The 27,479-nt window shown below is 37.0% G+C and overlaps 1 protein-coding gene across 2 annotated transcripts in view; it reads right to left on the reverse strand.

The window, feature by feature from the left end:
• Positions 1 to 27,479, reverse strand: part of RAB2A (RAB2A, member RAS oncogene family) — a 90,684-nt gene that overhangs the window by 42,212 nt on the left and 20,993 nt on the right. For both annotated transcript variants that reach the window (XM_055318304.1, XM_055318307.1), the window contains exons 2-3: positions 16,124 to 16,195; positions 7,377 to 7,444 (exon numbers count right to left, since the gene is read on the reverse strand). In XM_055318304.1, coding sequence (XP_055174279.1) covers positions 7,377 to 7,444; positions 16,124 to 16,195 — 140 coding nt within the window. The remainder of the gene's footprint in view (positions 1 to 7,376; positions 7,445 to 16,123; positions 16,196 to 27,479) is intronic.

The raw sequence follows: 27,479 nt of genomic DNA on the forward strand, positions 1-27,479 counted from the left end.
AACAAATTTTTACAAAGGAAAAAAAAAACACATGCCTGTACACCATTCTCACTCCCTTTGTATTGTTTTACCAAGAACAACATGTTATAATATGGAAATACTGTTTTTAATGCATCGCTTTATACTGAATCTATTCAATCGAGTTTTGCCTACCATTACAAATTAAAGACTCAAGCAAATAAAAACCCAAACATTCCAAGTGAGGTCTATGAACATAACCATGCATCTTAAAACCTATGATTACTTTAAAGATCAGTATTCAGTATTTAGAATAGTTTCCAAATTCTTGAGATGTCACTGGTAAAGACATCTCACTCATTGGCCTAGTCTCTGTTAATGGAATTCATAGCCTTAAAATAAATTTTGCCCAATTAAGTTTTTTACTATGACTTATTTATACACAACTGTCCGACAATAACTGCATAAAGCTAGTCCAATGTTAATTATCTTGATCACATTAAAGCAATCTACTTTAAAAAAAAAACACATTAATATAAACATGGCCAAATGATGGTTAACCTGTAATGTTTTACATGAAAAAGAATGTCAACTTAGGAAGTATAGATGTTATTTTTGATCATCTTCAATACAAAATGTTGGCTTAAGGAGTTTTAGAAGCTTGCAACTGAACAGTATAGAGAATTACCTGCGGTAAGAGATTTCTAATAGTGGCTGAGGGTATTAAAGCAAAACACATTTAATGAAAGGAAAATGACTAGCTAAGTGAACAGCACCAGAGAAACCTGGTTAGGAGAGACCAGAGTGGACCATAAGCTTATCAGTTCATAATATAACTGTTTGAGTTCTGCAAAAAATCAGCAAGATACCCAGAGTGCAAAATGTAAAAGACAGCAAGTCAGCCTTGCCAGATAATGGAACATGTTTGTTCTCAGTGATGCTATGTATTTGAACAATCAGTCATAAAACCTCTGTGAGAAAAGAAGCTTTATAGACCTCTGTTTTCCATGTGGGCACTGCTAAATCAAATAAATTTGGTTCTTTAGCCCATCTTTTGCTTATTTGCTTATTTTTAAATTAAGTACAATAAACCCCTAACATGGGAATCGAACTCATGACCCCAAGATCAAGAGCTGCATGCTCTACTGACTGAGGCAATCAGTCACCCCTAGCCCATACCTTTAAAAGTGACTTCTAATCGCCAGATGAAGATACCCTGACTTGACTTCCCTACGTGCCTAAGTCTTTCTGTTGCCAATAATTTTTGTGGTAACCACGCTGGGAATTTAATTCCTCTTTCTCTCCTGTTACCTCCATAACATACAACTTTACAAACAGTAAGCTACTGCTCAAACATTTCTAAATACCCTGGTTTTAAGTCTTAAAGCTTTTGAGAATCTGATCTCTATTTGTTTCTCTAGAATTTTATCTTCTTATTCAATAAAAGTCTTGTTCTTATAGTCAGTTTTTTTTTTCCTGCTGATATCCTGACCATATTCAGAATATTCTTGCTTTTGTGCCTCCGTAACTTTGCCTGAAGAACTATTTTCCTCCAGCTACCCAATTTCCCTTCCCTTTGAGGACCTGTCCAAACGTATTCTCTCACAAAGCTAGGAAGCTTGTCTACCATAGCCCATAGTTATCCATTTCTCCTCACACACCCAAGAGCACTTCCATGTGATCATATGGTTCTAGTATTATTGATTATATAAAAGGTACATACTCTGCTCAAATGCTGATCTTCTTTCCACCTTAGTTCTCTTTGAGGGATAGCCTAACTCGGAATACTGAAGTATATACAAGTATGCACTCACATTATGTTATCTTGACTAATCTCAAAAGACCAATAAAGTTAGAAAATTCAGATCTGTGAGAATCACTATTACAGTAATACCTCTACTTTCATTGTTAGTCATTTATCTAACAATTCCCGCTATATAAAACTCAGTAAAGAACCAAAAAGAAGAAAAGGATTACTTAAGTAGCCAAAAAAGTTGTCCAGTGTCCAAAAATGAAATCTCAGGTACTTACTAAAGATTCAACTTAAAAATCTCGACCTGTAATCAAGGAACTACCATCAAGAAAAAAAAAGATTCTGAAATCTACATGCATGAACAAGACTTCTGTTTTGGATGACAGTAACATCAATAAAAATCAGAGTGATTTTTAAGGCTGTCTCAGTGTCCACAGCAAGGACACTGAAAAAGTCAATATGGACTATTTAAGTCTAGGTTTTTTAAGGGAGTCTCCTAGAGAAATGAAAGTAGATCATCTTGAGAAGAGATACAGGGTTGTAAATATCTAGAAAGAAGAGTGATGTTAAATTCCTTAAGAAATTAAGACTATTTACTTTGAAAAAGAGAGGATTTCAGATTCTTTTAAAGCTGCCATATAAGAGAAACTGGAGACCACAGGTGGGAGGTAAATATTAGAGTAGAATGAAATGTCTAACATAGCTTCCTGGCCTTGTAGTTATTCACGAGAAAGTTAATGAACAGCTGCCATAGAAGGCAAAAGCCTCTCTACTCCTGGGGTTGTGGGGATGGGAGCAGAGAGGAGTGGAGGCAGAACTGTTTCCTGGTGCTTGGTTTCAGCCCCTTTCTTTGCTCCCACTGAATTGGAGGGTCATCCATCATTATACCACGCCACTGATAAATAAAAACACTCGTTTGGGTAAGAAGTTGGTTATAAGAATGGACACATTTTACAAAGAACCAAAAAAATGCCTATGATTTGCTGAAAAGGTACTTTCAGCATGTAGGCTGCATGTGAGTGTTTTTTACGTAGTTCCAATATCTTCCTTGAGGGAAAAATATTTGTGAATTTAAAATATCTCCAGGGAAGTTGAGCAGAAACATGGACTTAAAACATCCATACTATAAATTTGGGGGGAAGAGAATAAAATTTATTTGGATCAACTGGGAAGGCAAAAAGCAAAAAGAGGAGTAAGAATAAAAAAAAGGAAGGTAAAGGCTGGATGAGGGTCTAAGACTGAGAATGGACTTCTTACACTTCCCTTTCCATCAGTCAAGGAATAAGAAGTGGCAGCAAACTATTTTCTTGACTCATCCTGACAGAGACTAAAAATACCACATATTTGACTTCTGACAAAAGAAAAAAAGTTACACAGGGCCAAAGGAAAGTGCTTTCAGGGAGGTGGTGACACACTGTCATCACTGCTTGCAGCAAGGCCTCTAGGGAGTATCTGTTGGCAACTATACTTACTATTTTCAAAACAAGCAAAGATGCTGGATGGTGGATATGGAAATTTTGAAAGGAAATTTCCTTATTTTTATTCTTTTGTGAATGGAAATGGATATACAATGAATGACAAACATCCTAAGACACTGGGTCTTGGGGGAAAAAATAATTTCTTTAAGGCTGATGAAACAAATAATAATAATATTTGGCAAATTTTTTTCTGAAGGACTCTAGGATGGTTTTGTAAATGGCCTGGGCCAGGAGAGACATGATCCTTGCTACTAAAAATGTAGTTTCCTAACTAAATGTATCAATACGTTGAAAAACATTAATGAGGGTAGCCCAGGTGGCTCAGAGGTTTATTGCCGCCTTCAGCCCAGGGCATGATCCTGGAGACCCAGGATCAAGTCCCATGTCAGGCTTCCTGCATGGAAACCGCTTCTCCCTCTGCCTGTGTCTCTCTGTCTCTCTCTCTGTCTCTCATGAATAAATAAATAAAATCTTAAAACAAACAAACAGACAAAAAAAAAAATTAATGATATGGGAAACCAAGTGTGGAACCAAACTGTATGTGTGTCAGATAATGTCTATTAAAGAGTTTTGGAAGTTAGGTGAAATAAGAAAACCTATGACAATTAGAGGAGAACCTCTAAGGCAGAGACTCAAAAAGCAGATTTCAAAAGTAATAAATTAACAGTTTTTTGAACATTCTTTACAATCTGAAATGGGCTATTTATTGGTACCAGCACCCTCCATGTGGAAGCCCTGGAATTCTTGGGAGTCATGATGTCTTTGAAGATACCAGTCTCTTTATTTATTTATTTATTTATTTATTTATTTATTTATTTATTTATTTATTTATTTATTTATTTATTTATGATAGTGAGAGAGAGAGAGAGAGAGAGAGAGAGAGAGAGAGAGAGGCAGGCAGAGACACAGGCAGAGGGAGAAGCAGGTTCCATGCACCGGGAGCCCGATGTGGGATTCGATCCCGGGTCTCCAGGATCGCGCCCTGGGCCAAAGGCAGGCGCCAAACCGCTGCGCCACCCAGGGATCCCAGTCTCTCTCTTTTAGAGACAGAAGAAAGAAGACTCCTCCTCTGCCTTAGTAGAGGAAGGATGAACAAGGTTTTGTGGGTTTTTTCCTATTTCCCTTTCATACTGGTCCAAAATAAGTAATTACTACAAATTTCTTCTGAAACATCACTGCAGTGTAAAATAATCAACTCATAAGTTAAGAAAAAAAAAAGGCAGGACTAATTAACCTACAAAAGAAACAATTGGGGAATTAATGACTTGTTCAAGTTTCAAAAACTGGAGGGGATTAAGAGAACACCTTAAGGATAGAAGAACAAGTGATAAACTATAACAGACTACAATGAAGTGGTTTGTGCCTCTGATGTCACAATATTTTCAGTACAATATCAGTCTTCCCTTTGGAACTACATACTTTAGTTAATGGGGTCTCTTGGACATATCCAATGATCCTACAAGCTGCTTAGAATGAGATGCTTTACTTATTCGTTCAATGAAATTTACCAAACACTTAACCAGTCAGCAATCTATGAATATAAGACACAATATTAATAAGCACAATACAATGGTCGTTTCCCTCATGATTTTCTGAGGAAGGTAAACAAACAAGTAAAGTAACAGGATCAGAGCTATAACAGAAATATGCGTAAAATACTATGGGGAGAATGAGCTATCCCATGGGTATCAGAAAGGTTCCACAACAGCTGACATCTGGGCTGGTCTTAAATGGGAAAAGGGGGTAAAGTATTTTAAGCAAAGCAAGTATTAATGCAGTACAAGGTATGAAAAATGTGTTTATCAGAGAATAGCAAGTAGTCTCGTTCACACTACACTGTGCTGCATGAGTTTATTAGCTAAGTTATTAGCAGAATTTATGCAAAACAGTTCTGAAAAAGGAGACTCTTCAAATATAGAAGTAAAAAATACTTCATTTTGGCTGGAGAGCATTAATTTTAAATCTCTAGAAAGGGACTTTGCATATTTCGTTTTTCTCTTTTCCATGCAGTTTTGAAATCATGTTGCCTGGGAGAATATAAATCAAAAAAGTTATGAGACACTACAGGCTCAGGGTGGGGGAACCCTAAGAAACACTAAAAGCATAAATCTTCCCTTAAAAAGAAGAGGTAAGATACCACGAGAACCTAGAGTCCAATGTATAACTCTGGGACAGAGCAAGATAGAGATTTAGGGTTTTCCATTTCAGGGACAATTACGTGATAACATAGGAGCAGTCAGGATTGTAGTGCTCATGACAGCCTGCAGCAACTTGCTTGGTCTTGGGAATCCAGTCTGTGAGACTGAATATTCTCCAAGGTTCCTTCCTTCAATAACTAGTATAGGTGACAGGTAAGAAATCAAGACTGAGCGACAAGAGAAAAAAGAAAAAAACAGGGGTATATAATGATAAAATTCCCCAAATTTTATATTTCATTTACTAGTTTAGAAAATATGCTTTTTGTCATAACAGCTGACCTTTTGATCTTTCTCAATTGGGATTCTGTGAAGAATTAAGTCCTAATTGACCTACGGCAGTAGTTCTCAAAATGTGATCTCCGACTCTTCCAGGGTCCATGAAGTCCTCCATTTCCCAACTACCTATTTCTGTGAGGTTGTATTTTCTTCATACACTCCAACTAAATAACACACATAAGACTCAGTGAAGAAGCAGATATGGGAATCCAAGCTGTTTTCTATTAAGCAGATAGTGAAGAGACTTTTCAAAATGTAACAAATCGACACTCTTCTCACTAGAAAAATAAAGTTTTGTTTTGGGAAAACATAGTCAATTTCCATAAAAACTGCTTTGTTTAGCCTAACATATAATGAATTTATTATATTTTTTAAAAGATTTTATGAATTTGAAAGAGAACATGTGCATGAGTAGGGGAGAGGGGCAGAAGGAGAAGGGGGGAAACAAACACCCCACTGTGCAGGGAGCCCCATGATCCCAGGATCCTGGCCATAGGCAGACACTTAACTGAGCCACCCAGATGCCCTTATTACGCTTATTTTTAAATGAATTAGTAATTGGATATTTAATAAGTTTCTCAGTTTGGAGGCACCTGGATGGTTCAATTGGTTAAGTATCCCACTCTTGGATTAGGTTCAGGTCATGATCTCAGGATCATGAGATGGAGCCCCATGGTGGACTCTGCAGTGGACAGGGAGCCTGCTTTAGATTCTCTCTCCCTCTTCCTCTGCTCCTCCTCCTGTCTCTCTCATCTCTTTAAAAAAAAAAAAGTTTCTCAGTTTTGATTTCTAATATGGTATATATTGATAGCTATAAGCCACATAAACAAAAGCTCTTTGGGGTCCTCACTAATTTTTAAAAGTATAAAGAAAGGGATTCTGAGACCAAAAAATTTGAGAACCCTCTTCAAAGCATCTACCATATGTAATAAAGTAACTCCTCTTTTATGTATTTAAGTTGGGAGAACAGAGAAAGCAGTCACTCAAATCCGGTGCGGTGGTTAAAATGACAAATTGTTATTAAACACTATACAGCATGGCATGGAATAGGTATTCAATGAATCTAAGTGAGAAGGAAAGTGGCTTCAAGTGGTTGGGACTACATCAAACTTTAAAAAAAATTTTTTTTAAAGATTTATTTATTTATTTGGCAGAGAAAGAGATATAGAACACAAGTAGGGAGAGCAGCAGGTGAAGGGAGAGGGAGAAGCAGGCTTCCCATGGAGCAGAGAGCCCTATGTGGGGCTTGATCCTGGGATCCTGTGATCATAGGCCAAAGGCAGACACTTACCCAAATGAGCAACCAGGGGCTCCTCAAGCTTTTATTTTTAAATCAAACTTTTAAAATTAATAAACTTTCAGATCAAGTGACTCAATGGTGTTTACTTTCATATTTTATCTTGTATGTGTACTTTAGATATGCTATTTTATTTTCTTAAAAACACAGTTTAGCACATTTCCATTTAGACGAATAGCCTGAGCATTTGTTCAGGTATGTTTCACTAACAACCAACACCTACGGTCTACCTGGTGAAAACACTGCGAAAGAAAACCTAATCTTTTCTGGCACCACATTTCATCTCGTGGCTGTAGGGGTATTTGTATCCAACAAACCGTAATAGGCATAAAATGACATTAAAACAAAACAAAACATATACTGCACTTTCATAAAACAACTTTATTGAGGGCATACAGTGTATTCATTATACTCACCGTATCCCATATCTGAAGTTTTATCTGTTTCCCATCAATAGTTATCATTCGAGCACCAAACTCTACACCTAAACAGACAAAAAAATGATTTGTTACACAAACAAGAGGAACTGTATTTCACATTTAAGGATCTATTTCCAGATGATACACAGATGAACTTTAACAAATATAGCTCTTACCACTAGACAACATATATATAATCTAAGGCAGAGGTACTAAAAGGCATAAGCTGAAGACACAAAATATTAAGATATTCAAGTCTAGTATAGTTAAAAAACAAACTGTGGTTTTCCTGTTTCACAGGCTTAATAATATAAAAACAACTAGAAATAATAAAATTTCTTAAAAACTATTAATATGATATTTAAAAAATCACTGAAAGGGGCAAATGTACTTTGAAATCATAGTTTTGGTTCCCAGCGTGGATTATCAATTAGAAAAGAAATCTCCAAATCTACCCACTAGAGATAACCATTGTTCAAACATACTTCCAGACATTACTCCATAGGTAGCATATTCTGTGTAGATACACAAAAGTACACAATTTACATAAATGGGAGCATATAAATGTTGTTTTGCAATTTGCTTTTCAGTCAGTAACATAAACATTATTCTACATCACAAATCTCATTACAAACCAATAAATATATAAAACTATGCCATTATTTTTTATGGCTGCATAATTAGCCAACTTTACTTAGTTGGTACTCTATTTCTACAAATTCAGGTCATTCCCAACTTTTCACTGTTAATTAAAACTGAAATGAACTTTCTGCATACATTTTCAGCTAACGATTATGATTTTAGGCAAATTACAGGAAAAGGAATTGCAGGTCAAAGAGAGTACACTTTACACTTATAAGTTAACTACTTGGGCTTTTTCCCTTCATTTATCATCTTTTTTTGAAAGCACTCAGGAAATCATCAAAACAGGAGGAGAAAAAAAGGGGATAATTTCAGAACAGCACACAGCTGTGAAGGAGACTCTGAAAGAAGTCTATCACTTATATTACACCAAGTCATTACTGCTTGGAGTGTGCTCTATCAGTATTTAGATCAGAGTCAGGGTGAAGGGAAGACACACATGGTCCTCAGAAACCAGATGTCACCCTGGCAGCAAAACAGCTTCTAGTTGCCCAGGGAAGGGCATACTGCCCAGTGTCAGAATTCCATTTCAGCATCTCCTATAATTCCCCAACCAGGATCTGGAGGATCAGAAACACAGGTAATTTGTCCTTTCATGATATGTAACCTCAAGGTTTTACTCTACATTTTAAATACTGATTCCATCCTAGGGACATAGTCAATACCAAAAAACTAATGGTATGTTTCTCAGATTCAGAAATAAAGAAAAGCTGGAGACCCAGCAGTCATGATGTACTAGAATGAAAAATGCAAAATTATGCCATATAAAATCATTTTCACATCTATTTATGTGTTCATTACAAATACATATAAATATATACATACATATATATTCACATGTATTCTGTGCCACCAGGTGGGAAAAACACAAAACAACCACCCACCAGCTTACCATTAATGACATGGAACCAGTAATTAAATATTATACAAATGTTCTTTGAAGTGTCAGTATTTATTTATTTATTTATTTATTTATTGAAGTGTCAGTATTTAAAAGGGATGTACTAATGTACAAAATTCTAGATAGCTAAATATTTCACTAAGGGGGGGCCTTTCATGACTCTGTTGCTTCTAGCCACAAATCAGAGACAGAAATCCTGTTTTTTCTTTCATTGTCATGGGTGGGCTTTTAACCACAATCCAAAAATGCTGCACTGTTCACTGGGATTAAAGATTTCTTCAACTGGATGCATAATGTCAAATTTGACAAAAAACAACTAAAAACTAGAAAAAGACCCTTGGACTGATACCAAGGCTGGACAGGCAAGGCAAGCAAGGGCAAGCAGATGCCCCTTCTAAGGAACTGTCATCTTGTGCAGAGAGGGACACAGATACGAAGAGGGACCTGCATGCATTCTATTCTGTCCCAGCAGATGAAAGGCTCAGAACAGCTCTGCTGTTTCAGGACAGCTCCTGCTTCCTGGAGCCTCAGAATGCTTCATTCCTGCCTACTCCCAAGTCCAAGGCTTCCCTCTTCTGCAGGTTCCATATAAAACTCCAAGTATATATCTTCCCTTTGGTTAGCCTAGCCACATTTGCATTTGGTACATTTATCTCTTTATTCAAAGTAATAAAGGTTGTTTGAAATGAAACAAAAACAGAATCTAATTTCAGCTCTAAAACCATAACTCTTTCTAATTTAGTTACTTGTAACTGGGCTCAATGCAGGTTTTACCTTTGTAGACTGGCAAAAGAAAACACTGAAACCTAAATGTCCTGTAAGACTGGGTAACACACAAAAACCTGAAAACCTTTTTCTCCCGCATTATTAAAAAATTTTAATCTTTTGCAACTTAAGTATGTATGTATGCTTGAGAATCCCATTTAGAACGACTTCCCTATCTTTTTTTCAAGGGATAAACCATCATCTCCTATGCCCTTGAGGCTCTCTTCCCAGATATATTTTCAATTAACAGCCAATTTGGCTGCCAGAGAAATTGTCTGTGGAGCCAAATATAAGAAGGCCTCATTTACCTGACATTGTTAGGGAGCAAAGCTGATTTTTTTCAGATATGTTATTCACTTGCAACCTTCCAAAACAAAATACTCTGAATGCAAATACATACACTTTTTAACTCTCTCTAGATCATTATCATCCTTATACAGTAAGAACCTGAAACCTTGCAAAGCAACCATTTGTTGAGCATTTAATGATCAATACCTACTAACTGTGGGATCATGGGCAAATTGTTAAATCTCTTCTGTGTCATGGTTTTCTTATCTGTAAAATGGTATCAATGACATCCATTCTCTTAAGATTTTTTTTCAAGATTAAAAGGGTTATTACATACAAAATACAAGAGTGCTTGGCGTACAGGAAGTACTCAGTATGTGTGAACTATTTTATCATTCCATACTGTACACCAAAATTTCTAAACCACCACTCACATAACTAAAGATGACAGCCTGTTTGAGAAAGGGCCACTTATCAGAGCCAGGTGACTGTGGGGTTGCCAAAGCAGAGAGCAGAGGTAGACCAGAGGAGAACATTCGGACCTGTTTGGGCACCTAGATGTCATGGAGGCTCACAACAGAGACTTGAGGGAAGAAGGCTTTATTCCCCTAATTCTAGAAATAAGGGGGAAAACTAGATATTAAAGAGTAATTTCCCCAATTTTCTATGAAAAATGAGTAGTACATGCCATACTTAAAAATACTAAAAGAATTCAAATTATAGAGAAAATGATTATAATGTCCTTGACTTGTAAACTACTCTAGAGATTTTGATCATAAATTACAAAAACAAAACTAAAAGGTACAAATATCAGCTAAGGAAAAAATTATGACTAACAGATAAGATCAGTCTACTCACAGCATGCAAAATAATTAAAAATAATGTTGAAAAAAACTATCCATAATAGTAACAAAATCTATTAAATATCAAAATAAACTTTAAAAAAGAAGACCTGTATGAAGAAAATTGTAAAACTTTACCAAAAAGCATTTAAAAAGTTGTAAAAAATGAAAATACATATGTATATAAATAGATGACCTTAGTATACTAAAAATATAAATTGTCTTCAAATTAACCCATAAATTTCATAAAGTTCTCAAACTTTAAAAGCCTTACTAAAAATTTTGTGATTTGGCAAACTGAGATTAAATGTCATTTGGAAGAAAAAATTCACGATACTGATCAAGAAAACCTAGAAAAGGAAAAATGTCAATCATATATTAAGTATACTACACAATTACTAAAAATAGCAGTGTGATTAAAAAAAATAGCATGTGATATTTTCTCATGAAATAGAGGAATAAAAACCCCAAAACATAAATGGAATAGATTGAGAGTACCCAGACTTGCTTACATATGCAGATGTAGCATATGCAAAGGTAATAGTTCAAACAGGAAAGGAAGATGGCTTATTTAATTAATGAATGGCATGGGGCCACACATTATACACAAAGAAAATTATATACATGGCCATATACCAGATAGGTACAAATTTATAGTATTCAAAGAATATTTAAAAGAACATTATATAATTTTTGTTTTGGGGAGCCTTCCTTAGTAAGGTCTGAAAGCCATGAAGAAAAACATCAATGTATCTGACCAAAAGAACAAAAAACAAACTGGTACTAGAAGAGGCAAAAAGATAAAAACAGGTAATCCAAAGAGAAAAGACACACAACAGTAGTTCTTAAACATGTTAAAAATGCTCAGTCTCACTACAAATTCAGAAATTGCAAAGTAAGATAACCACTTTTCTCTCCCTTTCACAAAGAGTAAAATCCTAGAATCAGCAATGAAGGGCAAGGATGAGCAGAAACGGGTACTTGGTTTAGTACGCAGGTGGAGGGAGTGCAGATCAGAACAGCTTTGTGTGTTTATGAATACATTTCAAAGTTCTAGAAGGCGACATACACACCTGTGGATGTAGGAGGGCCAAAGGCAAGTCATACAGAGAATATAACTTTCTCTGGATTTTTAACAATGTTTTCATAATAACCACACCCCATCATTTACATTTTATTATTCAGGTAATATTGACTTTGTGAGATCTAAATCAGATGTTCACAGGTCTCTTAAGCTAACTTCCTAGTTCTTGGCCATGTTATTCTAACTAACTCGAGTTATCTCAGAAAACTGAATCCCAAATAAATGAGGTGTGTTTTTAACTTATTCGTGGGAATGCAGATACAAGAAATGATGCTTCAATTCTACCACCTTTTCCCTCCAATGACTCTTCACAGTCATTTCTTACAGGATGACTAGTGTAAGGACATGGGGGAAATAGGTAGGAAGGTGGTATCGACATATAAATGGTGTTTGTTGAATTGTCCATTAGTAGGTAGTCAAATAAATGTAGTGGGAATTAGTGGGCTGTAACTAGAATTATCTCTACATAGTGTAATTAAATAGCATTAAACAAATGTGTACATCAAGCACTGTAATGTTTAATGTTACTTTATGAAGCTTTCTCCCCACATGGATAGTAATATTAATTTAGAAAATATTTATAGAGTCTTTATATGTGCTAGGCACTGGAGATACAGCACTGAACAAAACACTTTACCTTCATACTGGTGGGAGACAATATTCACTTATAATCACCAGAATAAAAAATCGAGAAAAAAAAAATCCAAGCAAGGGGATGGGTATGAAGGTGTGCACGTGCATACACTTGTGAAGATCTAGGAAGAAAAAAAAAATCAGGAGCTATTTGGATCAAGTTAAGTTAGAGATGCCTAACAGGCATCTAAGAGAAAGGAGATATTGCAGAAGCAGCTGGATATGTACACATGGGGAGGAGAGAGCCTAACTGGAGTAAATTCAAAAAAGAATGAGGGGAGGGGAAAAACCAGAGATAGAAAATATGAACAATTCTTTCTGAAGACGTTTGCTTAAAGGAAATAAAAAGATTGAAAGCTGGAACAGATAAATCGTGAAAAATGACAACCCCAGGAAAAATGAGTAATGTGTGGGAGAAAAAAAGAAGTGCTGAAGCAGTGTTCTTGAGTAGGCCATGGCAAGCAACTCTCAGTTCATCTACGGTAGCAGGGAGAAGGCAGAGTTTATGGGCGCAATGCAAGTAGGTGGGCCTGTGTGCTGATGGAAACCTGTGAAAATGCTCTTCTGCTTGCCTCTATTTTGAAATACACATCGAGATTATCACAGAGTGAAGACAGGAGAGGTGGTGCATGCTTAAAGTGCAAGAAGGCATAACAGTTGGGCAGGAAAGTAGAGAATGAATGAACTGGAAATAAAGTGCAATTGTCAAGCAGTTAGAATTCAGTATCTAAGAAATTTTTTTTTTAAAGATTTTATTTATTTATTCATGAGTGACCCAGAGAGAGAGGCAGAGACATAGGCAGAGGGAGAAGCAAGCTCCCCATGGGGAGCCTGATGTGGGACTCGATCCCAGGATCCCAACCTGAGCCAAAGGCAAACACTCAATCACTGAGCCACTCAGGTGCCCTGTGTCTAAGAAATTATGAGATTAGTTAGCATGGTTTTGTGGTTTTTTTTTTTCCAAGCAGGACAGAGTAGGTAGTTGGATTTAACCTGTGGGTTAGTCCTGAGACCGTGATGAAGCAAAGGAGGAGAGGAGGACTGAGGGTGCATGCAAGGGTGATTATAATGACATAATTACAGTGGTTAGAGTTAAAACTGGGTAAGGAGGGATATTTCTTCTGAGAGGTAAGAGCAGGACAGCAGGATCAGTGGATTATAGGACTGATGGAGCAGATAAATCATTATTGTTAGCAACTCAAGGGTGTGAGCTAGAAGGATGACAGAACAGTCAAATGGCTAGATGTATGAAACTAAGACACTGGAGTACCTCCAGACACTGGTAATGACCAGGTTTGACTATGGGAGTGGGGAGCTGAGTTGAGGGGAAGCAAGATCACAGGAGGAGAGGAAGTAAAGCAATGGAAAGGCTAGGATGTGTGTGGGAGGTGTGCTCACATGCACGCATAAATCAACAATACAAAACATATTCCTAGGTAGGTAATCAATATTTACAAGCCATTGCTCTAATGCAAAATCTGACTCAGTAGACTCCTTAATAAGCTCCCACAGAATACTGATGCTGCTGGTCAGTGGGACAGTGCTTGAACACACCCTCTGAGTAGCAAGGTTCTAGTCTAGACCTTCAGTGTAACTGGACCCAGAAGTCATTTGTAAACTGCTTCTTTGATTCCTATTGTTAACAATTCTCACTGAGATAGCAGTCAAAGGGTACGGAGTATTTCATAGACTCATCCTCATCTTTTACTTCCTCTGTTCCACCGTTTAATACTTCCTAATCATGGCCCTACCTCAGCCTTTTCACCATGCTCTATTCATCAAGCAAAGAAAGTATGCAGCAGAATCAAGGTACTGTCTTACACCTATTTCACCAAACATTCCAATGTTCCTTTAAAACAAATATGTGCTAATAACCTGAAAAATAAATAGTTGCGATGGGTATCGTAAAGTACAGAAGTCAGGGTCCAACCAGAAAAACCAGAAACTATATTTAAATATTTAAAACAGAGAGAATTTAATGTAGGGAGTTAGCTACAGGAAAGAGTGAGCCAAGAAGTTCAAAGATGGGATGGTAATGAAGCTGAGATATTAGCAGTAGCAAGCAAGTGCTACCATCCCGAAGCTGGGGCGACAAAGAGAGAAACTAGAGTTAGGAGAGCTTAGGAGTCAGACCATTGGTTGGCCTGTCACCACCAGAGTTGGGGCTAGAGTCTTGGAAGATGTACAGTTAATCCAGGCAGACAGAGAAAAGACAACACTTGGCATTCTTTTGCTTTCAGCCTCCTACCTCCCAGAGCCACCCACCAGCAAACCCAGAGGGAAGGCAGCTGGTACAGCTGAGTTATAGTTTCAAACAACTTCCTTTGGTCCATCTCCTTCCCTCTCTCTACAAGGATAAGCCTTGCTAATTTCTGACAGCATGCTTAGGCCCATCCATCACCTGTGCCATAACACCTTAGAAATGTATACGAAGCTTCATGAAAAGGGAGACACTTTTGTTTAGTTCCCTATCCTAAAACCAACCATGTGGCTAGTTGTTTCAGGACTGAGGCAGGCCAAAGAGACAGCCCCAAGGTTTAGACCATCTGGGCAAAGAGCAGATCCTACACAAAATTGAACTCACCAAAGTTAAACTATGAATGAGGACCAGCATGAAACAGTAGTACCTGCTTTATCCTTCATTACTGTATCACTTAAAACTATAAAAATTAGAATCTGAATATTCTCAATGACAGTAGCCACTTGGGAAAAGATTTCAATATATCCACAAAGTATATGTTGCTTGGCCAAAAACTATTAATTCATTTAATCATTTGATTAACAAACTCTGATTTGGTATTTTAAAAATACACAGGACATGAGAATCAACTTGCTATTCATGATGATTGAAAGGTATCTATAGTGGGCTAACTGAATTTAAACTTAAAAAAAAAATAAAGACATCTGTAGAAAATAAGCAGTCACTGGTTGAGACCTGATACACCAAGCTATCAGTGGTGAAATCCAAGTAGATTTCAGTCTAACAGTGACTAGTAACTGTCTCATTTATTCTCTGCAACACAGGACACTAAAAATGGCTGCTGGCAGTTTTTCCTCAATTGGTAATTATACATAAACCTAAAGCATCTACCATGTGGCCAGGCACTGTTCCAATGTTTCACAGTTATTATGAGTTAAATGAGTTTTACTGCTCACAATAACTTTGTGAGATTGGTACCACTATTATTTTCATTTTACAGATAAACTGAGGCATGGAGTGGTAAAGCGGCTTACCCAGCTAGTTAGTGGCACAGCCTTGATTTGAACTCTGGCAAGGTGGTCCCAAGTCTCTGCTCTTGTCCCTATGCTATATTGTTTGGCAATCATTTATCTAATAATTAAGTACAATCAAAATCCTAAATATTTATGACTTCTTTCCCGTTTTCTGACCACTTTTACAAAGTTGAATAATATTTTTACCATACTCATATATTTTTATTTTTAAAAAGTGGGGACACTAAACTCAGTAACAAATTTAGTTTCACTGATTCTTTCCGACCCATCTGGAACAGAATGGACCCCGGTTAGCACATTCCATTTCTACTACACAAAACTTCTGAAGGTTTCTCATCTCTTGTATAAAACTTACCAATAGTCAGGTCATGCACTGGCTGAAACCTCTTGTCTGTAAACTGTAGCAATAAGCATGATTTACCAACACCTGAAAGTTAGAAAAAAAAATTATGAGACATAACTCACAATAATTAAGAAACACTTTACAAAGTACCTAGGAAAGAGGCAGCTAGCGTTTCTGGTGCTCTGTGAACAGTCTACCAGAATTTCTCGGTGCTCGAATTTCTTGAGAAATCACAAGATTGATGATTTAGGTGGAAGGTGTTTGACAATCTAAAACACCTTTTCATCCTTTGTTATTCATTTGACATTTTAATCTGAAAGGTAAAACTGGCAAGAACTCCTGCGAGACAACCAAACAGGTCCTCCCAGTAGCCCCTACCACAGTACTCCAGCAGTTAAGAGCTCAAGCGCTTTTGTTTTTTGTGTAGTAGTGAGAATACTTAAAGTAATCTCTTTTTGTAATTTACCTTACTTTCCTACAAACAAACAAACTGGCAGTTAAATGTGTGGGATCTACTTTGCTCTATCTTCTGGCTAATTCATTTCAGGATCAACTCTACTCCTTTTTTTTTTTTTTAAGATTTTATTTATTGAGGGGGTGGGGAGAAATTATTTATTTATTTGTGCTTGAGCAGGAGGAGGGGCAAAGTGAGGGGCAGAGGGAGAAGCAGACTTCCTGCTGAGCAGGGAGCCAGGTGTGGGGCTCCATGCCAGGAGCCTTAACTGACTGAGCCACCCAGGCTCCCCAGCATCAACTCTGATCTGAACTGCATCCCTTCCCTATGCCACCTAATTTCACTTCATTAATATCATCAATAACTTCCACAGTCCTAAATTAAGGATTTAGATTTAAATTACAGATTTTCTGTATTTATCTTACGCATCCTCTGAGAACTGGTTACTGAACACCACAGCATCTTCCTACTCATTTTCAGGCCCTCATCTTCACATTAGACCAAGTCGGCTTCCTTGACCGCATCCTGCATTTCATTCATTCTTTCACTCAAAAGGCTTTACTGCATGCTAACTGTGCTCTGCACTTGGGACTTGAAGATACAATCATGTGGAACGCTTCCTTCCTTATAGTAGAGTACAGGCAGAGAAATTAAACAGAATGAATGCCAAATAATCTATATGAACTGCAACTTGAAATAATTATAGTAACTGCCAGTTGAAAGAAGAGAGTACTATGAGGAAGAGTAACAAGACTGATTTAGACTGAAGGGCTGGAGAAGGTTTTTCTGAAGAAGTGAAACTTAAACTAAGCTGTTCAAGGTCTTCCAGATTATAAACTAAATGAGAGAAGTATGATGAATATCTTGCTGTCTTAAGGCAGAGATAAGGCAGTTAAGGATTTCGCTGAATGATGGGCCCTAGTGTCAAATGTTACAAAAACTATCAAAATGCCCATTACACAATTTGAAGAAATGTGTGTGCATGTGGTTATGTTTTGGAAAATACTTTATTTGTTCAAAGTTTTCTGAATGTTTTCACTAAAAATAAACTGGAATTTCAAAACATTTGACCTTAGTTTTCTTCTTTTTTCTTTTATCCATGATTTCTTTTTTACATTACAAAATGTGTAAAGCCAAACTCATTTTATCTTATTTCTAGCTCCTCTGAATAGACTCTCAGATCTAGGATAGAATGGAAAATTATTTTATAAGTGTAAGAGTACAAAATAAGTGAACATTTGAGTATGAATTTTCAGGGTTCTTTTTTAAGCTTAAAAAAATTTTTAAGTACAATCAACCCCTCAATGTGGGGCTCAAACTCATGACCCCAAGATCAAGAGCCATAGGCTCTACCAATAGTCAGCCAGGTGCCCCAAGGGTTTTGTGTTTTTTTACCCCCTAGAGAGGGAAAGGGGGAGGGGCAGAAGACGTGGGAGAGAGAATCTTAAACAGGCTCCAAAATCCTGAGATCAGGACCTGAGCCCAAATCAAGAAATGTACACTTAACTGACCAAGACACCCAGGCACCCCTCTTCCACCCCCCACCTTTTTATTTTTTTTAAATATTTTATTTATTTATTCATGAGAGACCGAGACCCAGAGAGGCAGAGACACAGGCAGAGGGAGAAGCAGGCTCCATGCAGGGAACCCGATGTGGGACTTGATCCCGGGTCTCCAGGATCACACTGCAGGCCAAAGGTGGTGCTAAAACGCTGAGCTGCCCCCCCACCCCAGCTTTTTAAAACAGACTTTAAGAGCAGTTTTAGGTTCACAGCAAAACTGAGCAGAAAGTACAACAAGTTCCCATATACTCCCTGCCCCACAGGAGCACAGCCTCTTCCATCATCACTATTTTCACCAGAGCCACAATACTTGCTATAATCCACGAACCTACACTGACTCATAATTATCAAAGTCCATAGTTTATATTAGGGTTCATGCTTCTTATTTATTCTATGGGTTTTGATAAATGTATAATGTATTTACCACGGTGGTATCATATAGAATAGTTTCACTGACCTAAAATCCCCTATGCTCTTCTTACTAGTCCCTCTCTTGCCCCCAATCCCTGGCAAACTACTAATCTTTTTACTGTCTCCATAGTTTTGCCTTTTCCAGAACATCAAATAGCTGAAATTAACAGTATGTAGCCTTTTCAGATTGGCTTCTTCACTTAGTAACATGCACTTAAGATTCCTGTGTCTTTCATTTGTCTTTTTTTCTAAAGATTTTTATTTATTTGAGAGAATGAACAAACAAGAGAGAGAGGGAGAGCACGAGTGGGGAGAGGAGTGGAGGGAGAGGGAGAAACACACTTCCCACTGAGCAGGGAGCCAGCTTCAGGGCCTGATCATGATCATGATTACAATCATGATCATGACTGAAGCCCAAGGCAGATGCTTAACCGACTGAGCCATCTAGGCACCTCTCTTCATTTCTATTTGTAACATCCAAAATTTTCCCATATGGTATAGAAAAAAAATCATAATTAATTAGAAATCAGGTATTTATTACTGAGAGACCTCAAGAATCATCTAACAGACTGGTAAATCATTTAAGTGATACGAGAGCCTAAAAATCTTTATCTCACAAAACAATGTATTGCTTTAGTGATACTAATAACACTTATTCTGAGCAAGTGCTAGTTAAATATAGAAAGGCTAGCTGTTTGGTTCTTCACTTAAAGATTCCATTTCTTTCTAAAGGTAAACAAAATATCTTTCAAGTTAGAGGGTTTTGGTAATTTAATTTGCACACTTTGTAGGACATCCTTTATTTAATATTTGTCCTTTCTACAATATAAAATCGGCAAAAATTTCCAAGGTTTCTTTCACCAATTTTCCTAAGAGTCTCTCTTAATCCTTTGTATCAGATAAGTTCTTTAAAAGCATCTTCCATATCTTTCCTCTTCTTCAGCTGTTTATTAGCCTAAATATCAGATCCCCACTCATCAATGGCACTATATGGAATTCAAGCAGTGCTCCAGTATTTATACATACTTGATGAAATCCTATATATTTTGCAGGACTTGTAACTGATTCATCCTTCATTTTCATAGAGAATGATAGTCAAATATGTTGATTTTCCTGAGGGGAGACACTTAGAAAAAAATAATTGAATGAGGAATAGTTTAAGTGGCCAATGAGTATTTTCATGTTATTAAATGATCAAAAACTCTGAAATCTTTAAAATTTATGATTCCCAACAACAGATAAACTTACATAAAGGTACTCTTGTGCCAGGTATTGTTCTAAGCAATTTACACATGTCAGCTCATTTAACGCTTAAGAATGGCATTAGCATAGTGGTTATGATTTCTGACTCCAAAGACATACCACACTCCTTGGGTTCCAACCCCAGCCTTGTCAATCACCATCAACAGAACCTCAACTTAGTTATCTTCTCAGTGCCTCACTTTTCTAATCTATAAAAAATAGGATAATAATACCTATTTCAGATGTTTATTGGGATTATTAAATGACTTAATACATTAAGTGCTTACAGCAATATCTGGTACATAGTAAAATTCAATAAAGAATTAAAGAAATGTTTGTTATTACAATTAAAATTACTTTCACTTATTACCATGTCTATGTATACTTCAAACTCCCTAAAAGAAGTACATTTTATTCATTTTCAGTTTAACCACATGCACTTTCATTGCATACCAAAATTCAAACTTTCTAGAAATATTTGAATATGTACCATGTTTTTTCTAAGGCTAAGAAACTGGGATATCAGTAAACAATAAGATAAAGGCCCTTGCCCTTTTGGAGTGAGAAGGGACTATGAAAAAGCTTTAATATATATATATATATATATATATAGTTTGTATATATGTATATATACTGGGGGAGGTGGAGGGTGCAGATGGATGGAGAGATGGATGAAGAGGACATAGTAGTGTAGAGTGTAATGTGTTAAGGTACAGAGAAAAAGCTGAGCAAATATATGGGACCTGGAATATTGGGAGGAGGGGAAGGAAAAAGAGTGTTTAAATGAGGTGGTCTCTCACTGGGAAGGGGAGATTTAAGTAAAGACTTGAATAGGTGAGGAAAGAGGCAAGTGGACTACTGAGAGAAGAGCACTTTAGGCTAAGGAAACAGCTAGAGGAAAAGCTGTGAGGGGATGTTTGGAGAAACTGCCATGAGGCCAAATCCAGCCATAGCTCAGAAGGCAGGGGAGAGCCCTTGCCCCTAAAGAGGTAAGGTTGCAGACATCACAAGGCCTTATCACATAGACCCCACAGGGATTTTAAATTTTACTTGTGATAAAGTAGGCGATTCATTGGAGGTTTTGGGCAAAAGAGTAATGTAATTTGACTTAAGTTCTAAAATAATCATTCTGGCTGCTACAATGAGAGTATAAGCAGATGAGAGAAGCAGAGATTGGTTAAGAAGGCTTTCTCAATGAGGCAAGAAATGGCCCTTGGACCAGAGCGGTAGCAATGGAGGGGTTTGAAATGATTGAATTCTATATGCAATCTGAAGCAGAGCCAAGAGAATTTGTTGATAGTGTGGATGTGGGTTTTGAAAGAAAGAGAATTGCATTAAGAATGGCTCCAATATTTTTGCCTGATCAAACAGATCAATGAGGATGGGGAAAATTTTAACTAAAATTTCACTTTAGTTATTTTGATTTTAGATATTTATTAGACATCCCAGTGGTAAGGCTGGGTAGGCAACAAAATATATGAATTTAGACTTCAGGAAAGATGCAGAGGTTGGAGATATAAATTAGAACTGTCATCATAAGATGCTATTTAAAGCCACGAAAGAGAGGGGAAAAAAGACATATTTGTTTTATATAATAGCAGAATTAAGCAGAAACACAGCAAACATAAAAGTGACCTCTCTCAATTCTTCTACCACTGGTTTTCATTTTATACCTGGAATTTCCAAGGCCTTCAAACATCCTCTTCTATCTCTCCATGCAGACAGACTCCTATGGCTGGTTTCTCATCATCACAGATGCCTTCCTTCCCTGACCATTCTATGTGAAGTAGCTCCCAATCACTTTCTACCCATTAGAAGTTTTTGATCTTTACCAAAAAATCCCCAAATCCCTATTAGGTCTCAACCCCAGAGGTTCTGACTGAATTGTCAGCATTATGCAGTGCTTAAAAGTACCATCTGGGTAGCCTTTGATGAACCACTGACCTCTGTGGGCTTTTTACTATGTAGAAGCTTTTTGGTTTGACATAGTCCCACTTGTTTCTTTCTTTCACTGCTTTGCTTTTGCTGTCGGATCCAAAACTCATCACCAAGACCAATGCCCAGGAGCTTATTGCCTATGTTTTTTTCTGTAAGTTTTATGGTTTCAAGTCTTACATTCAGGTCTTTAATCCACTTTGAGTGAATTTTTGTGTATGATGTAAGATAGTAGTCCACTTTCATGCTTTTTTGTATGTGGCTGTACAGTTTTCTTAACACCATTTATTAAAGACACTGCCCCTTCCCCCATTGTCATAAGTGGCTCCTCTGTCAAAAGTGAGTTTGCCATATGTGTGGTTTATCTGGGCTCTCTATTCTGTTCTACTGATCTTTGTGTCTGTTTTTATGCCAATACTATACCGTTTTGATTACTACGGCTTTGTAGTAACACAGTTTGAAACCAGAAGGTATAGTGAAGTATCCAGCTCTGTTCTTTCTCAAGATTGCTTTGGCTATTCACTCTTGATTAATACAAATTAGTATACTCAATAACGCTACTGTTAGAGTTCCTACCATGAAGTCACCTCAGCTTTTTCTATTTTTTTTTTAATTTTTATTTTTTTTTTAGCTTTTTCTTTTACTTTGGATCCACATCACCATCTGCTCAGACAATACTGTGGTGAGACCTGAGTAACTAAATACCACACGAATGCCGAACAATTACAAGTAATACTCATTAAACTGCATTCCTAAAGCCTCACCCCAGAGATTCTGATTCAGGAACTTTTTGCTTGGACCCAAAAATCGAATTAATAAGCCCCCCAGTGATTTTTTTTTTTTAAGGCAATGTGTCCTTCACAAGTAACAATGGCTTAAGTGCCAGGTATTCTACTTAAGGTTTATTTTCTTAGTCCCAAATTGACTTCTACCATTACAAGGTAATTTTTAAAATCATAAAACACACAGATTTAATTTAAAATAAAAAAAAGCAAAGGTATGAAAAGTACCAGAGTCAATTCTTAACCACCAAAGAAAAGTTTTGTCCAATAATCATGAAATTGTGGCTGCAGATCTTCATCTACCACACTTGACTCTCAAACACAAAATACAACAAAAGTTCCATGAATGAGTGACCTAACTCATGACTAAAAGTAACCCATTGAGGAACCTAGATTTTATCTTTCTCATTTTGTTTGTTTGAGCGATCTCTTTTGAGGAATCTGGCTAAAGGTTTATCAATTTTGCTGATCTTTTCAAAGAACTGGCTTGGTTCACCAATCTTTCCTATTGTTTTTTTCATAAGAACTGTATGTTTTAAAGTCATACCAAAAAACTGAAAGACCTCCAACACAGATCATTGAGATGTGGTGAGCTGGCTAAAATATTAGCTTATCTTGCAAATATAGAAAATTTTATTCTTCTTTGCACTAATATTCCAAATTGAGAAACGTAATGAAAAAACAAAGTCTGCTCTTTTTAAACAGAAAATTAATAAAATCAGCATAGTATATTAGAAAGAACACAAGGTGTGTTCTACAGTTGAAACACAGGTGTTCAATTCCATCTGTATCATTTCATGACCTGTGAACGTGGACAAACTAGATACAGAAACTGCTCCATTTCCACATTTCTAAATTGGGAAAAAGAAAATAAAATACAGTATTCCTACTTCAAAGGAATATCATAAAGCTCAAATGCAAAAATTTCAAATTTTACAAATTCAAAAGTTTTAATAAAAATGTTGAGGATTCTTCAAGATGAATACAGCTAAGGTGCAAATCTCCAACCAAACCCATCTGATCTTGAGTTCAAAATTTTAAACACATCTTTTCTAAAATTAACTGAAGAAAATATTTACAAACTTAAATTTTTCTTATAAATAAAATGACTCAGTTGTTTTTACGCTACTGGTTCTCCATACATTGTCCTTCCTTACATCTAAGACAACAATCCTTTCAAATATTTCAATTAGATACTGATCTGGTTCCTTACTATATAGAAGGTTAAAGAATGGCCCCCAAGGAGGTATGTCCAAGGACTAACCCCTTAGAACTTGTGAATGTGACCTTATGTAGAAAAAGGATCTTTGCAGATGTAACTAAGGATTCTGAGATAATTTCAGTCTGGATTTTGGCTGGGGCCTAAATCCAATGACAAATGTAGTCATAAGGGAAAGGCAGGGGGAGACAAAGACAGATAACACAGGTGACAAGAGTACATGAAGACAGAGGCAGAGACCAGAGTTATGCTATCATGAGCCAAGGAACACCCAGAGCCACCAGAAGCTACCAGAGGCAAGGAAGGATTCTCCTTGGAGCCTTCAGAGGGACAGCCACCCTGCAGATACCTGGATTCTGGACTTCTGGCCCCCAGAACTATATATAAGAGAAGTTTTTGTTGTCTTAAGCCCTAAAACAAGTTTGTGATCATTTGTTACAGCAGCCCTAGGAAACCAATACACTAATGAAGAGTCATCTTTCATTCCTCCTCCTCCTGGGACTAGTATGTTGTTAGTCTTCCAAGCTTGTTGACTTCATCTGTAATAATTCCTACTGTAATTAATAAAGTGCCTCAAATGCCAGAAATATTAAGAGCAGTGAGGGAAGTGGAAGCAGGGAATATAGAGCATTTATCTGAGAAATGTCAGTGAAGGCTAGGAGGAAAGGTTAGAGATAGTTACTCAAAAAGTACTTATGAAGTACTTAACTATATTCCAAGCACTAGTAAAAATAAATTAGTAATAAAAGTAAGGAAAATAAAGTTTCCAAGAGCATGTAGCTTTCAAAACAAAAGACATCTTTTCCCTGAAAATGGAAGTATGGAAACAAGTATGCTGACAAGGCTGAAGGAGTTGCTTTAAAGAATCAATAAAGTAAGGTGTACCTGGTAGGGTCAGCCGGTTGAATGTCAGACTCTTGATTTGGGCTCAGGTCATGATCTCAGGGTCGTGGGATAAAGCCCAGCATAAAGATCCACATGCAGTGGGGAATCTGCTTCTCTCCCTCTGCCTCTGCCCCTCCTCCTATGTGGCCCCTCCCCCTGTGTGCACAGGAGCGTGAGCAAGGGCAATCTCTCAAACAAATAAATCTTTAAAAAAGGAAAAGAATCAATAAAGTGAAAAGGAAATAGGAAGTTGTGGGAATACAGCCCTCCTTCCCTTGAAGCAAATCATCTACTATCACTTCTGTATCTTTAGTTTACAATATTAAAGTACACTAAGTAATTTAAACACTTCTGGGATGAGACCAAAACCATGAAAATGACTGAAGCAGATAATGCAAGTATTTATTACACATCTGGCTGTTTGCACATATTTATTTAGCATACTTTAAGTGTTCTTTCCACAATACTCAGTGACTTTTTTAGCTATTAGCTACTTATCTTTACAACTTAACTCAAGTGTCATAACCCCTAGGAAGCTTCTGTGATACATACTTATCTTCACAAAGTGAGCTAGGTATTCTTCTGATTTTAAAATATAGACTTTCCAGCTGTGTGTATAAAATAATATAACTGTCTGGTTTCAGGGGAAAAAACAGTATCTTCTGCTGTAAATACTAGATGCCGAGAAGCACTAATGGCCTTCTTTGATGATCTCACTTGCCGTGGGTATGGCACAAACACTAGGAAACCAAATCTAGACCTGAGCTCAAGACCAACAGATGAAGTCAGGTTTCAATGAGAAGCAAAATTCACTTTTAAAAACAGGTTTAGGAACAGCTCCAACCCTATTACTTGTTCAGCCACTATATGCTGAGGACCTATGATGGACATATCATAGTGAATGAAGAAGCCTTAACTTCATAGCTTATTCCTTACCCTGCATTCTTTATGAAACCTCTTTGCTTTTACCTCTCCTAAAGATTTTTTTCCCCTTGTTTTTCACCTAATGTCTTTTTTCTGTCCCAGGATCCCATGGAGGACACCATACTACATTTGGTGATGATGTCTCCTTATGCTCCTCTTGGCTATGACAGTTTCTCAGACTTTCCTTGTTTTGATGACCATGACAGTTTTAAGGAGTACTGGTCAAGGCATCGTAGAATGTCCCTCAAATGGAGTCTGTCGGACTTCCCCCCGCCCATGACTGACTGAAGTTACTGATGTTTGGGAGGAAGACCACAGAGATGAGTAGATTTTCTCGCCTGTACAAAGGTACCTACTATCATAACAAGGGTACATAATACCATGGATATGGCTGACTACTGTTGATCTTAACCTTGACCACCTGCCTGAGGTAGTTTGACAGGTTTCTCCATTATATAGTAACCATGTTTCCTTCTCTTTCCATACTACATTCTTCAGAAAGAGGTTACTACCCATAGCCCACTCCTTTGGGGAGTGGATCTTACCAAAGTTTTAATCACTGACCTGTTTCTCTTTGTTTGTCATCTTTCACCACCATGTCCCACTGCCCCTAGCCAATCTTCTGCCTTTACACAGTGCTTTAACATTATCATGTATATTTATTACTTTTATACTTAAAAATAAATGAAAAATTGCCTGTATTTGAAGTACTCTTCTGAAATGGGAAAGTGCCTGAAAATTACCTTCATCTTTAATTTTTTCACTCTCTACAACATCCTTCCCTAAGCCTTGTTTATTCCAACTCTCACCAGTAACCACCTCTTCATTTTCACTATCACCACCTTAGATAAGGCCTTTATTATCTCCTACGTGGACCACTAGAATAACCATCTAACTATACTCCACCTTCCTAATCTGTCCTACATATGACTGCACCAGGGATAGATGAGAAAAGAAGGCAGAAGGAAAGGACTGCATTTAACATCCAGAATGTCTCTGCCACTGTATTATAATATGAATATATACACAAGTGTGTGTATTTAGCTTCTAATGTAATCATAACTCTGGTCTTGTACTCTTTTCTCTTAAAAACTTCTACCTTTTCTACTGCCTACAGAATAAATTTCAAATTCAACCGGCCTCTATCACAGCATAGGTCCAATACATTTAATGAATTTATCTTCCCAGTCTTATTTTTAGTAACTGTCTGCTATGAGACTATATATACTACAGTTAAACTTGATGATTTACACTGAGGAAGGTACAAGATGTGGCACTTAACAGATGTATGATAAATGACAACTAATTTTCCCATTTTTACATTTTGTTTATGATTTCTACCCATTTTTTCTAAACTCTACCCATTTTTCAAGGACCAGCTCAAATGCCATCTTTTTTTAAATTTCTTTTCTTTCAATGCTCAAATTTTTTTCTTTCAAATGTCATCTTACCCTAAAGTTTCCAAGAAGGAGGACAGGTATTCTGGATTCTGGAATTTTTTATGGAATTCCAGGCTTTCTCTAGTACTTCCATCAGTCCTGATCACATCCTATCAGCACTGCTAGACTATACACCCCTTAAAGGCAGGGGCATACCTAATTCACTTTTTAAATCCTTCACAATAGTACCTAGGCCTGTGCTTTATGCTTGGAAACTTTTTTTTTTAATGCTTGGAAACTTTTATGGTAAAGCCTTCTGCATTTCAAAGTATGCCACTAATTTAGGAGATAACAAATCCACTGGACGAGATTTGGATCCTATGTGTGATACTTGAAGGAAAAGCTATTTTAGGTCTCCAAGACTGTGTCTGTTTCTTTGTATAATGGTAATCATACAACCTACCTTATTCATAAGGCTATTTTCAGGAATACAAGAGACAGCACGTAGACCACATGTCTGTGCTTCTTTTTTCTTCCCCAGGGCCTGAAGGCAGTCTGATACTTTATCCCATGCT

Source organism: Nyctereutes procyonoides, unplaced genomic scaffold, assembly GCF_905146905.1.
Source record: "Nyctereutes procyonoides isolate TBG_1078 unplaced genomic scaffold, NYPRO_anot_genome, whole genome shotgun sequence".
NCBI lineage: Eukaryota > Metazoa > Chordata > Mammalia > Carnivora > Canidae > Nyctereutes > Nyctereutes procyonoides.